Consider the following 14,570-nt stretch of genomic DNA (forward strand, 5'->3'; position numbering starts at 1 on the left):
CCTGCCTTTCACTGTGCAGGGCAACTAACCTGTTACTGGCTTGTTTTCTATTTCCAACCTCTACCAACAGGTGTGCACATACAAGGTAGAGACAGGACAGGCCTGCTCTGTTCTCATCCTCACTGAGCTTTGGGCCTGGATGCTTGGAGCATCCCTTCTGTTTGTAACCTCCTGTCTAACCCTCTCCTCTCTAACCCCTCCCGCCTTCCCCTGGCCAATCACTCTCAGTGCTGCTGTTCCCGGCTTCATCCTCCATAGTAAGAAAACCTTCTGCCACCACACACACACACACACACACACACACACACACACACACACACACACACACACAAGAAAAGAAAAAGAATCCTAATCGGGGAGTTTCTGCTGTGATGAAAGGGGATTGATGGGAGGCTGTCTCTACAGCGCCAGGACACAGGTTCAATCCCCAGCCCAGCACTGTGGGTTAAGGATCTAGTACTGCTGCAGTTGCAGCTTAGAGGAATTGCTCTGATCCCTGGCATGGGAACTCCATATGACATGGGGCAGCCAAAAAAGAAAAAAGAAATATTTTAAAAGAAAAAAAAAAAAAAAGGCAGGAGAATCCCAGTGAGGAGGGGAGAGGGGAGGGGGCAGCGTGGCCAGATTAGGACCTGCTTCCACCTGAAGCAGGTCAGCCTTTCCAGGTAGATGGGCAGAGACTAAAATAATGTGGGGTGGGGAATCCTATTAAAAGTTACAACTTGTTTGGACAAATGAAAAAAAAAAAACCCACTTCTTGTCCTTAGTTAGTAAACAGGCTTAATTCTCTGCCATCACTTACAGCAACTCCTGTTCCCACTCATTCCACAGGCTGCTCCAGCTGCTCAACTATCACAGCCTCTTGGAAAAGTCAAACCTCAGGCTACATCAGAACTACTTGTGCTGTGTCCATATCCATGCTGTCATGGATACAGCAGCTGTTGCGCCTGCCGGGATGCCCAAGTGCCTGTGCTGATCGGACTGTTTCTCCCTCGGCGTCCACTAGAACCACTCTTCTGCTTTTCTCCCTCCACTGGTACCACTCCCTTTCCATCCCCTCTGGCATTCCTCTTCCTTTTAAAGCAGTGTACCTGGCATTTTCTAGAACCACTTCCCTGCTCTGGGGTCCTCATCAAGTGCCCCCTCCCCTCCTCATGCCCAGCTCTTCCGTGGAGACCTCTGCTTTCTATCTCTGAAGCTTTGACCCAGTTTCCTGAAGTTGCAAACTTTCTTCCAGTCCCCCCCCCCAAACTTCTGCTTGTCCACGGGCTGTCTATTCCTTAAAAATTCTTTATTCCTGAGGTTTTCAATAATCTCCCCTTCTTTTGAATTTCCTTATCTGTTCTCTTACCACATCTCACTGAGTAGAAAGTAAAAAACAAACAGACAAACAAAAAACCCCCTAAATTCAGATTCCAGTATCATGAGCAGATATCTTTAACTCTTTGAGCCTTGGATTCTTTAATCGAAATGAGGACCAATAAAGCTTTAAATTAGGTTTGTGAATTAGGACTAAATGTAAATTAGGAGTAACGATAGCACCCAAGATGCTCTCAACTTACTTTGAGAAAATGAAGCAAGATAAGGTGCCTTGTAACTAACATTCACTGAGCTCTCTGGGCTACACTTTGTATACTATCTCATTTAAAACTCATAATAATCTGATCATTGTAGGGCTCTTATCTAAATTACTAGGCACAAGGCAGGGATGTTAGAGTTAAAACGGGGATTTGAATATAAGCTCCTGCATTGACTTTTTTTTCCTCTTTGGCCATGCCCTGGGCATGTGCAAGTTCCCAGCCAGGGATCAAATCTACACCACAGCAGTGACAACACTGGATCCTAAACCCGCTGAGCCACCAGGGAACTCCCTGACTTGTGTGATTTTGACCAAGGAACTTAACCTTGATGGAACTGACTTTCCACATCTATGAAATGGGAATATGGGAGTTCCTGTGTGGCTTCGAGGGTTAAGGATCTGTCATTGTCATTCTCGTGGTGTGGGTTCGATCCCTGGCCCAGGAACTTCCACATGCCAAGGGCATGGCCAAAATAAATAAAATAAAATAAAATGAGGGAAAAAGATAAAAAATACCAATGGCTCTAACTGAGAAGGTCCCTGTGAGAGTCAAATGACAACAAGCATGGAATGTATCTAAGTTTAACGTCTAGCACACAGAAAGGGCTCAATAAATGCTAAGTATCTTGTTTGTGATGTTGAGGGTGTTCATTTACAAGGAATTTGGGAGGTGGGGTGGGGAGGGGAGAGACACAGGTAAATGGGTGGAGTCAGGATGCCTGTCCACATGAATGAGGACCTATCCACATCTGTCCTAAGAGCTGTGACAGTCATAAAAATGGCTCTGCTCCCTTGAAGTTAACAGCCTAGTGTGGAAGAAATGAAATCAATCACACGTTGGCAAACCACAGTCTGGGCAAAATCCACCCTCCTGCCTATTTTTGTGACTCAGGTTTTATTGACCCACAGCCAAGCCCATTTGTTGAGTTAGGGATTGTCTCTGGTTGCTTTGGGGCTATGAAGGCAGAGTTGAATGGTCAGGACACAGACCACATGGCCTGAAAATCTGAACTACTGGTCCCTTACCAAAAAAAGTTTGCTGCCCTCTAAAATTAATGACCAATATATTGAGATGAGCATTAGAAGAAATCAAGGAGTCCGTCGTGGCGCAGTGGTTAACGAATCGACTAGAACCATGAGGTGTGGGTTGGTCCTGCCTGCTCAGTGGGTAACGATCCGGCGTGCGTGAGCTGGGGTAGGTGCAGACGCGGCTCGGATCCGCATTGCTGTGGCCTGGCGAGGCCGGTGGCTACAGCTCCGATTAGACCCTAGCTGGAACTCCATATGCCGTGGAGCGGCCAAGAAATAGCAACAACAACAAAACAAAAAAAGACAAAAAAAATAAATAAAAAAAAAAAAAAAAAAAAAAAGAAGAAATCAAAAAGTGTAATTGGGAGGAGGATGGAAAAGAGGCAGCCAGGGGCCACATCGTACAGGACTCAGCCACCCCAGAAGGCCCTGAGTTTTATTCCAAGTCCACTCTAAAGCCTTGGGAAGTTTTTATTTTACTTTGTATTTATACTATTTTGGGGGGCATCTGTACTATTTAGAGGAGTGGCTACTTTATCTTGAAATACAGTAACCACACAGAACAGTACATAAAATGTTAAAGTATGTTTTAACAAATTATTAGAAAAGAAATACCATACAGGTTTAGAAGCAGAACATTAGCAACTCAGAAGCCATCCCCCACGTTCCCCACCCCCATCACAGCCTCCTCCTCCCTCTGCACTCCTTATGATATTCTTTTCCTAGCTTTTTTTTTTTTTAATAGCCTCACTATCTAATTTTATAATCTTAGTTTAGGGCTACCTGGTCTTGATGACTTCTGTTGCATCTGCATAACCTGCAACCCAGCAACTATAATCCTAAGTCTATATCCTACAGAAATGTCTATATCCTACGTGTACATGTACCAGGAAACACATATAAAGCTTATAGCAGCTTTGTTTGCAATAGCCCCCAAACTGGAAACAACTTACCTTTCCATCAACTGTAGGATGGACAACTTAATTATGATACAGTCACACAGGATATTATACAGAAATGAAAATGAATGAACTACAATTATATGCAAGAAGATGAATAAATCTTAAAAAGACAGCTATGAACTTTGGAAGGTCTTAAGCTGGAGAACAGAATAAGATGATCCAATTTCCTTTTTTTTTTGGCCATGCCCCTTCATGAGAAAGTTCCTGGGCCAGGGATCAAACCTGTGCCAGCACTGGCAATGCTGGATCCTTAACTCACTATGCCACAAAGAACGATTTACATTTACTTTTTTTTTTTTTTTTTGGTTTTTTTTTTTTGACCGCACCAGCAGCACATGGAAGTTCCCAGACAAGGGGTCATATTGGAGCTGTAGCTGCCAGCCTACACCACAACCACAGCAATGCCAGATCCAAGCTGTGTCTGCAGCCTACACCACAGCTCAAGGCAATGCCAGATCCTTAACCCACTGAGTGAGGCCAGAGATCGAACCCACATCATTGTGGATGCTAGTTGGGTTCTTTACTGCTGAACCACAACAGGAACTCCCCATTTTACATTTTTTAAAGGGTACCATGCAGAAAGCTGAGTCTATGAGAAAAGAGCAGAAGCAGAGACATATAAAGAGGCTCCTACATTATCCTGCAGGAAGATGGTGGATAGGAAGAGGTCAGTAGTGGGGGTAGGGAGAAGAGGGATGTGGGATGTATTCTGGAAGCAGAACTGGTGTGTCTTGCTGATGGGCTGGATGTAAATGGTAAGGACTACACAGAACCACAGGTTTTGGCTTGGGTGATGGAGCCATTTACTGAGATGGAGAAGTAGGAAGAAGCACTGTTTTAGGGAGCGGTATATGTTCAGGGTAGGATGAATTAAGATATATTAGAGACCATGTGGGAATGTCAAGCACACAGCTGGGTAAGTGGATTGTGTGGATGAAGCTCACCAACAATTCCAATTCCTAAGGAAGGATACCAAAGATAAGACAGAACCTGATTTAGAATAAAGGCCAAGAGGCCATAGATGTTTTTATTTATTTATTTATTGCTTTCTTTTTTTTAGGGCCGCACCCACAGCATATCGAAGTTCCCAGGCCAGAAGTCAAATTGGAGCTGCATCTGCCGGCCTTTGCCACAGCTACAACAAGGCAGGATCCGAGCCGCATCTGCGACCTACAGACAGCCTGTGGCAATGCCAGACCCTTAACCCACTGAGCAAGGCCAGGGATCGAACCCACAACCTCATGGTTCCTAGTCAGATTCAGATTCGTTTCTGCTGCACTACAATGGGAACTCCCATAGATGTTTTTCTTTAGCTCAAAACTCTTTTTTTTTTTTTTCTTTCTTTTTAGGGCTGAAACTATGGCATATGGAGGTTCCCAGGGTAGGGGTTGAATTGAAGCTACAGCTGTCTGCCTACACCACAGCCACAGCAATATGGGATCCAAGCCGCCTCTGTGATCTACACCACAGCTCATGGCAATGCTGGATCCCCAACCCACTGAGCAAGGCCAGGGATCTGACCCGTATCCTTATGGATACTAGTCAGATTTGTTTCTGCTGTGCCAAGACAGGAACTCCTGGAAATTCTTTCAAATTCATTTAACTGCTCTTTGAGATGCTGATGCCTCTGCTGTTTATTTTTTTGTTTGTTTTTGTTTTATGATCATGAATTTTAAACATTTTTTAAATTAAAAAAACTGTATTGGAATATGGTTGACTTGCAAAGTTGTGTTAATTTCAGGTGTACAGCAAAGCAAATCAGTAATAAATATTGATTCAATATATAGCCTGGGGGTGTCTCAGGGAGAAGGAGTTGAATAGAAGGAAAAGGGAGCATGGCAGGCAAATTTTCTCCATGCTGCCTGTTCTTCGACACCCGTAAAACCATCCTTTCCTGGAGTCTCCCTCCATTTTTAATTTTTTGGCTGCCCTGTGGCATATGGAGTTCCTGGGCCAGAGATCAGATCCAAGCCACAGCTGCGACCTAAGCTTCAGTGGCAGCAATGCTAGACCCTTAACCTACTGTGCTGGGCCAGGGATGAACCTGCATCCTAGTGCTCCCAAGACACTGCCAATCATACTGCACCACAGCAGAAACTCCTCCCTTTATTTTGATGCAGCTGTCTGAACAGAGATTAAAAAGCTGCTGTGGGTGAGGGGTACTGCACTAGGCTCTGGGGATACAACAGAGACTAAGATGAGGTCCCTGCTTCTGGTATTTCCTCTAGACTTTATCAGCAAGAGCAGCACGCAGTTACATAATGTCTGTTTGAAAGGTCACTTGTAAAGCAGAGTGATTTCAGGCAAAAGGCTAGATGTTATGATTTAACAGGTGTTCATAAAATGATAAAATTTCAGCTGAAGAACAATTTCTGCAAAACGACTACCACTCCTTTGGGCCACCTGGAGGCAAGTTAATCTCCAAGACTTCTTTCCAGATTTCTAAAGCTAAAGACACAGTAGTCTAATTTATTTATTAGGATGACTAGGAGATCAGTAGGAGAGCCCTAAGCACTCAGTGGGAAGAAGTCCTACAGGGCATTTCCCTGATAGCCAGCTTTCAGTTTCCCAAAGTAATTTCAGAATGTGCCAAGTCCAATTCTACTTATTCTCCCCTAATGGAGAATATGTGCATATGCTTACTAAAACCACTTGCCTTGAGTTCTTAAAATTGATTCTAATTATGTTTGTATTTATTTTATGTGAACTTGCATCTTGGTCCGCATATTCCTTTTGCCAAGATGGTCGGGAGCACCATCTCTTGTAGTTTCATTAAGGACTTAAAAAATTAATTATTATTACCTTGAGGAAGTTCCCATGCTAGGGATCAAACCCGTGCCACAGTGGTGACAATATCAGATCCTTAACCCATTGAGCCACCAGGGAACTCCCTAAGCACACATTTTCTTTTTCGAAGCTTAAAAAAAAATTCATCCTTTGGTTCTGTACATAAGAAGACAGATCACATTAGAGGAGCTATGAAAGAGATGACCTAATGCCACTGACAGTCTGATCTGCCTTCTCATCCTACCTGCTACTAACCCGGTTGGCAAGTCACTCAACATTTATTTGGCCTTTAATTCCTCATCAGCATAATGCAGAGCGTGGGCTGTGTGATACTGACCTGCCCTTGCAAGTTCTTTGAAATCTGTGGATTTTTCTTTGCTGGGGCTTCCATTAGTCATTGAATTTAGTACAAAGATGTGCTTAGCCAGGATCTCCTCACCCTTCATGTCACCCTAATAGCTAATGAAATCTTAGTGCTTTATTATATCTCAAACTACACTTATCTGATAATTGTTTTTCTTTTTTTTTCTTTTCAGGGCCACACCTGTGGCACATGGGAGTTCCCAGGCTAGGGGTCAAATCGGAGCTGCAGCTGAGGCCTGCACAGCTGTAGCAACACCAGATCCAAGCCGCATCTGTGATCTACGCTGTAGCTTGTGGCAATGCTGGATCCTTAATCCACTGAGTGAGACCAGGAATCGAACCCTCATACTCGGGGATACTAGTGGGGCTCTTAACCCACTGAGCCACAATGGGAATTCCCTGATAATTATTTCTATAACTCATGTATTTAGACTCCTTCTTACTTTTCTTTTTGATATGCACAAAGATGATTTGGTACATCTGTCAGTTTCTACAATAATGTAAGTGGCCAGAACAGTCACATTCCATGTCTAAAATGATTTGTTCAATATGGGATTTTGCAGGGCTAGAAAGAAGAGTCCATATTTCACAGTATCAGTGAAAACTGTTTTATCATGAAATAAATTCCATACATTAGTATTTCATCCATTTTCTATCAGGAAACAGCAAAATCACATTGTTAGGTATGTTACTTACGTAAAAACTTGAAAGATTCAACAAAGCATCAGTGAGTTTATCAACATACCTAGGAAACTCCCTGCCCCTCCTTTCAAGGTCTTTTCCTTTGAAATGGAACTTGTTATAATCAACCTTTATGTACTTTTAAGCACCAGCTTGACAATTTAAAGTTTTCTCTCAGTTTTATAAAATATTCCTGCTTTGAAAGGTATAGTGAATGTAAAAATGTGAATGTAATTAAACATCACTGGCCTGGATACTTTTTATTGCAATCGTTACAATGTTTTCCAACTATAGTCAATTCTCTGAATGAATTTGCTTGTAGGCTTTAAACAGGATATTTGCCTTTTGTCTTGAAAAATTTCCTTAAAGAATTAATCATTAGGGTTTTTTGTTGTTGTTGTTTTTTGTGGCCATGCCCGTGGCATGCTGAAGTTCCTGGGCCAGGGATCGAACCCACACCACAGCAGTGACTGGAGCCACTGCTGTGACAACACTGGATCCTTAACCCACTGAGCCACCAGGGAACTCCTAGACTCTTGCTTTTTCTTTTACTATTGAGTGTCTGCATTTGATACTAAAAGAGATTGCGCAGCTGAGAATTAAATAATGCTTCCCAGCAGGGCTGTCTCACCCAGTTGTCTTGTAAAGCTGTTCAGCAGAGTTGCATTTCACAGCACTGCCCTTTTGCTTCTTCCTTTCCATGGCTTAATTCCAGTTCTCATTAGGTCCCATCAACAGTTCTTTAAATCCATTACTGTAACCCCACCCACTAGAGTTTTGCAAGTTTACACTACTATACATGTTTTTAAATTTTCAAAATACATTTTATGGGTATTTACAATTTGAAATCAGTGTTAAACAAAAGCCAAGGGTGAAGTCTCTTGGAAGACTTCAAGACAACTTGAATCCTTATTTTTCTGTCTTTTTTTTTTTTTTTTTTTAGGGCCGCAGCCACAGCATGTGGAAGTTCTCAGGCTAGGGGTCTACACCACAGCCCAAGCAATGCAGGATCTGAGCCACATCTGTGACCTACACCACAGCTCATGGCAATGCCGGATCCTTAACCCACTAAGCGAGACCAGGGATTGAACCTGAGTCCTCATGGATACTAGTCAGGCTTGTTACCACTGAGCCACGACGGGAATTCACAACAACTCGAATCTTAATCTCAATTTCTTTCCTTTTTCTGTCTTTCCTTCCTCCCTCCCTCCCTCCTTCCTCTCCCCCTTTTCTGTCTTCCCATTCTTTCTCTTCTTTGCCAACTTCATTTTTCTTTCTTTTTAAAATTATAGTTGATTTACAACGTTCTGTCCATTTCTGCTGTACAGCAAAGTGACCCAGTCATTCATACATACATATATATATATATTCTTCACATTCTTTTTCACATATTATCTACCATCATGTTCTATCAAAAATGATTGGACACAGTTCCCTGTGCTGTACAGCAGGACTTCATTGCCCATTCTTTCTAAGTGTAATAGTTTGCATCTACTAATGCCAAACTCCCTGTCCATCCCACTCGCTCCCCCTCTCCCTTAGCAACCACAAATCTGTTCTCCATGTTTGTGAGTTTGCTTCCGTTCTGTAGATAGGTTCAACTGTGCCACATTTTAGATTCCGCATATAAGTGATATCCTATGGTATCTTTCTCTTTCTGACTTACCTCACTTAGTATGAGAGTCTCTAGTTGCATCCATGTTGGTGCAAATGTTATTATTTCATTCTTTTTTAGTGGCTGAGTAGTATTTTTCTTTCTTTTCAGTTACACACTGAATTACAAAACATAAGGCTCCAAGTAGGACTGGAATCAACATTGACTTTACATGTATATTAATTTTCCATGCATGGAACACACTTTCTGGGGAAGAAGGAAGTAGAGCACCAAGATATCTGTGAAGCAGTCTGGCCCTCTAAGGATCTCTGCTTAACCCCTACCCGTATAACATGAGGGCTTATCACCTGCCTTAAACATATTGTGATATTTCAACCTTTGTTCTACTCTCTAACTTGGCTCCATCGTTCCCTTAGGCCATTAATTGCTAACATTTTCTAGCCTTGTTTTCCTGAACTTTTTTTTTTTTTTTGAGAAATGAATCCAAACATTTATTCAGCTAAACTAATTTCTCATAGTGGACCAAAGAAAAAAGAGAAAGAGAAGGAAAAAGCAAATAAAAAAGAAAAAAGAGAAGGAAATGCGGCACAGTTACCTTAATTGTCATTTGATTTTTATCATTTAGAATCACAATTATATTTTCCCATATGACAAACTCATCCTTTCTTTCTTGAGAAAAACCAGCATCATAGATTATTATTTTTACTTGTTTTTTTAAAAGCTGCTGATTTTCTGGAGTTCCCGTCGTGGCGCAGTGGTTAACGAATCCAACTAGGAACCATGAGGTTGCAGGTTCGATCCTGACCTCGCTCAGCGGGTTAAGGATCCGGCGTTGCCGTGAGCTGTGGTATAGGTCACAGACGCAGCTCAGATCCCGCATTGCTGTGGCTCTGGCAAAGGCCGGCAGCTACAGCTCTGATTAGACCCCTAGCATAAGAACCTCCACATGCTGCGGGAGCGGCCCTAGAAAAGGCAAAAAGACCAAAAAAAAAAAAACAAAAGCTGCTGATTTTCTTAGTACCTGGGATACCTAAAGACATTATTAGTCCTTAGAGAGAGAGATTCATAACATGCTGTGATTTCATGGAAATAAATGTTTGCCTCTATCCGTAAGGGCTTCATGCAAAAGGCAGGACCAAATCAAACCATGGTGGCAAAGCTCTGGCCAGACTACCAGGCCAATGAGTCAAAAGTAAAGAGCATGATTAAAGTTGTAGGGATCCTTTTAGACTTGACATTTCAAAATGATTTGTTGTGGGATTTGGAATAAAATAGAAATGCTACTTCATGCAACAGAGAATGATACAAATATGTGATAAAGGGCTAATAATGTTGGAGTTCCTGATGTGGCACAGTGGGTTAAGAATCCAATTGTAGCAGCTTGGGTTGCTATGGAGATTCGGGTTTGATCCCACTGATAAGCACAGGGGGTTAAAATGGGCCAGTGTTGCTTCAGCTGTGGCATAGGTCAAAGCTGAGACTCAGATTCAATCCCAGGCCTGGGAGGTTCCATGCTTCATGAAAGCAAAATTTAGGGACATTAGCTGACAGTAATATTAACAAGAGTCAAGTAAGTATATATTATAAGCTCAAAATATCTTAATCTTCAAATGATAAATTTTTCATATCTTCCATGGACAAAGCAATAGCCCTGGTACACTCTGCTTTGATCAGACTATACCTAGAATAAAGTGTTCGGTTCTGGCCAGCTCAGTTTGAGATGGATAAAGACACACTAGAATGTACACTGGAAATGGACCAGGAGGGAAAAAGAACACTGAGAAGAAATATGAAAAGTGTTTTAAATATCCTGAAAGATTGTCATATGAAAGAGGCAAGATTTTGTTCTAAAGAGTGCCAAGTACATCAGAGCTTGAATCAATGACAAAGACACTCAATCAAATGAAGAAAATTTAAAGTCAGGGTTGTTTGCAGTCTGGGAATTAGGGAATTCCCATCATTGAGGCATTTGGGTGGAGGATCTCCAGAGGTTTTTACAGAGGGAATTCCAGCAGAAGGTGGTGGTGATTCTGATTAAGTGACCTTTAACCAACCCCCTTTCCACATTAAATTTACAACATTATGAAATCAAGAGCCATTTGAATCCAACAGCCCATGGACACATCCATAAAGCAGGGGCTAAATTTAAAGAAAGATAAAATGAGAATTTAAATTTGCTTATTGATTTCAAATTCCCAAGCTGAAAAAAACCTAATGGAAATAATTGCCATTTCTAATTAAGCAGCTAAATGAATTATCTTCAAATAAAGAGATTAAAAATTTCCTCTTTTAGGAAATGAGTTAGCACATATATAAAGTTATTATATGGTCCATTCAAACTTGGCCTCTCATCAATCCAGCAATTTTAGGATATTTTGTTAGAAAACTAGCAAATGTTTAGGTTTGCAATTGTCATATTACATTTAATAATAATTTCATTTGCAAATGTACTTTGGGCATCATCTCTTGTGTGCGTATGCATTTTTGAAGAAAATTTTATCTTCTGCACATGAGAAATTATTCTGAAAATGTGGCATAAGAAAGCACTGAAATATAATATGACAGCAATATAATATGAATTGTAGAATCCTAGAGATGATACAAATATTATCCATTGGGGGATAAAAGAGTAAACATATAGTGGATTTTACAGAAAAATAAAGAAAAGAACAGTTTTACAGAAAAATAAAGAAAAGATGATGAGTAGAAGCCTTTAATATTTATCAAAACAACATTCACAAGGAGACAGGTAAGTTCAGGTCCCTAAATGACCATCAAGACATTAGCTCTCCTAGGCAGGCTATCCCCAGCCACAATGTACTTTTACTTGGCATCCATTGGACCCTGAAAAAGTTTAAGTGACTTTGGCTCAGGTAGGCTTTCCCACTATTTAGGTTTCCAATGAAATTTGTGCAAATCAAAAAAGGAACCAATAATTACAATAGCGAAGATTACCTAGAGGCAGAGAAAGACTAGCCATATTAAGACTGACCCAAGAGAAAAATATGACATAAAAGATGGCAAATGGAGATGTCATAAGATAGAACATCATCTGGGAGAGACGAACGATGCAGAAAAGAAACATAAATATAATACAAATTCTACTCCAAGTGAATATCCCATTATTTCAGTAAAACATTAACACTTGCCATCTTTATCAAATGTATGCACTGAAAAAAGGCTAGTTTTCCAATTAACAAAAAAGATGTCACTCTAATACATCTATATATCATGACCTGGTCAAATGCACTGATTTTTACGTAAGACAGAAAACTAATAGTTTGTTTTAAGCTCATGAAGAATAGATATAATCATCTATATTTTGCCTCTTTCATGAAATCAATATTGAAAATTCATATTTTGAGAGCAGTTCTGGTCAGTTTGGGTTTTCATTGCTGGTTCAGGCTCAAAAGCAGCTGTTCCTGCAAACCTTAGAGTCCATCTTCAAATGGGCATTTAATCCCTTCCCTATAAACCTTCTTTTACTTATTTAAAAAGTATTTTAAATATAACCATAAATCAGATTTTCCTTTTTAGATTTTCAAAAGTAAACAACAGAAACAGAAAGAAAGTAATCCAGAGAATTAGCGCCACTTGTATTTTCAAGTTGGAAAATGGGTTCAAGGAGAGAAGATTTGAAGAGACTGAAAGAAGACAGTCAATGATACCAAATACATGTTGTTTAAATGACACATTAATTAATAATCGCAAGATAAAATGAAAAGTTAGTAACTCAAGGAAGGGTTACATTTTAAAGATAAGAAATGGAAGATAAAGTTGGTAGTTAGATTTTATCACAAGAGAAGTTCACAAATACCTTCTTCAACATCTGAGATATATTCGCCATCACTGAGCATTTCAGGGGCGTTGGCTTTACGAACTGCATGATTTAAGTGAACAACGTGAGTGTGAAAAATGCATACCTTGATACGACAACAAAATATATTAATGCTTCTAAAAACATTTTTTGCAATGAACTTTCTTCAGGAAACAAATACATAGTCACTCTCTGCTACGATGAACTCAGAGGAGATTTTCATACCTTCATCATCAGACATATCAAGAACTTCATTCATCGTTTCCGGAACATTCATTTTGTGCTTCTCTATGATAGTCTAGTAACAAAAAGAAAAAAAAGCAATCACTTTAGTGTGAGCAGACTGCACATTATAATGAGACTATTTATTTCTTCCTGAATTAATCACTTAGTTTACTGTGGGATTCATGTGGTGACTATCTTGAAGCCCCCGCATATAAAATGCCATCGAAATTGCCTCTTCATGGCACTAAGTTCCTCACCATATACATGAAAAAGAATGAATACAAGGTGGAAGAATTTTAGCAGCAAAACACACCAGCTTAAAAGGTTTAGGTCCCTAGTAAAGCATTTCAAAGTTAAAGAGAAAATATTGCCTCTCTTAGGCCATTGCTACACTTTTTCATGGTCTGATGAACCTGCCATCCCTTTCCACTAAAACTCTTGGCTGAAGATAAGCCAAATGAAAGGTGAGAAATACGCCTTTTTCGCTTGTGCCAAGCCATCCACTTATTTTGTTTTCCCCTCCTGTGTGTACATTTTAATTTTTGGAACAAATCAAAATACTAAAATTCCATAAATTACATTTTTTTTTTTGTCTTTTTGCCTTTTCTAGGGCTGCTCCCACGGCATATGGAAGTTCCCAGGCTAGGGGTTGAATTGGAACTGTAGCCACCATCCCACAAACCTGCAACCTCATGGTTACCAGTTGGATTTGTTAACCATGGCACCATGACAGGAACTCCAAATTACACAATTTTATAACTGTATGCAGCAGCTATTTTAGAGGTAATGCATTGATCTGATAATTTTAACCTCCACAAATTTTTGTTTTTTATTTTTAGGGCCATACCTATGGCACATGGAAGTTCCCAGGCTAGGGGTTGAATTGGAACTGCAGCAGCCCGTATATGCTACAGCCACAGCAACCTAGGAATCCAAGCCATTTTTTTGACCTACACCACTGCTTACAGCAATGTTGGATCCTTAACTCACTGAGCGAAACAAGGGTTCAAATCCATATCCTCAGGGACACTAGTCGTAACCTCCACAAAATTTTAAAGAATGGTATATTACAGAGCAAAGACCTCACGGAATCTTTTCCTTGCTCTTGGATGACTTTTTATCTATATAGATTGTATCCACCCAAAAGACACTGACAATATTACTTGCCAGAAAATACTAATGACTTAATATATTTTAGTTTTAAAATGAGTCCCTCTTTCAATCTGAACATATGAAAGACTAATGGTACAAGTCATATTGGAATAAAACATTATTTGGTGTTTTTTCCAACATGCAATGTTGCAATTGGACATTTTCAAAAAATATTCTATATTAGAACAGTTTTAGATTGACAGAAAAGTTGTGAGGATAGTATAGAGTGTTTCCCCAGTTTACCCTATTATTAACACATCTTAGCATGTACCCTTGTCAAATGAATGAACCAATATTGATATATTATTGTTTATTAAAATCTGTATTTTTTACAGATTTCCTTAGTTTTTAACCAACTAT

The 14,570-nt window shown here is 40.2% G+C and overlaps 1 protein-coding gene across 1 annotated transcript in view; it reads right to left on the reverse strand.

Moving 5' to 3' along the window:
• The window catches only part of ANK3 (ankyrin 3), a 393,067-nt gene that overhangs the window by 127,496 nt on the left and 251,001 nt on the right, over positions 1-14,570 (reverse strand). The window contains 2 exon segments of the mRNA XM_005671012.3: positions 12,834-12,896; positions 13,059-13,131. Coding sequence (XP_005671069.2) covers positions 12,834-12,896; positions 13,059-13,131 — 136 coding nt within the window.

This window comes from Sus scrofa, chromosome 14 (genome assembly GCF_000003025.6).
Source record: "Sus scrofa isolate TJ Tabasco breed Duroc chromosome 14, Sscrofa11.1, whole genome shotgun sequence".
In the NCBI taxonomy this organism is placed as follows: Eukaryota; Metazoa; Chordata; class Mammalia; order Artiodactyla; family Suidae; genus Sus; species Sus scrofa.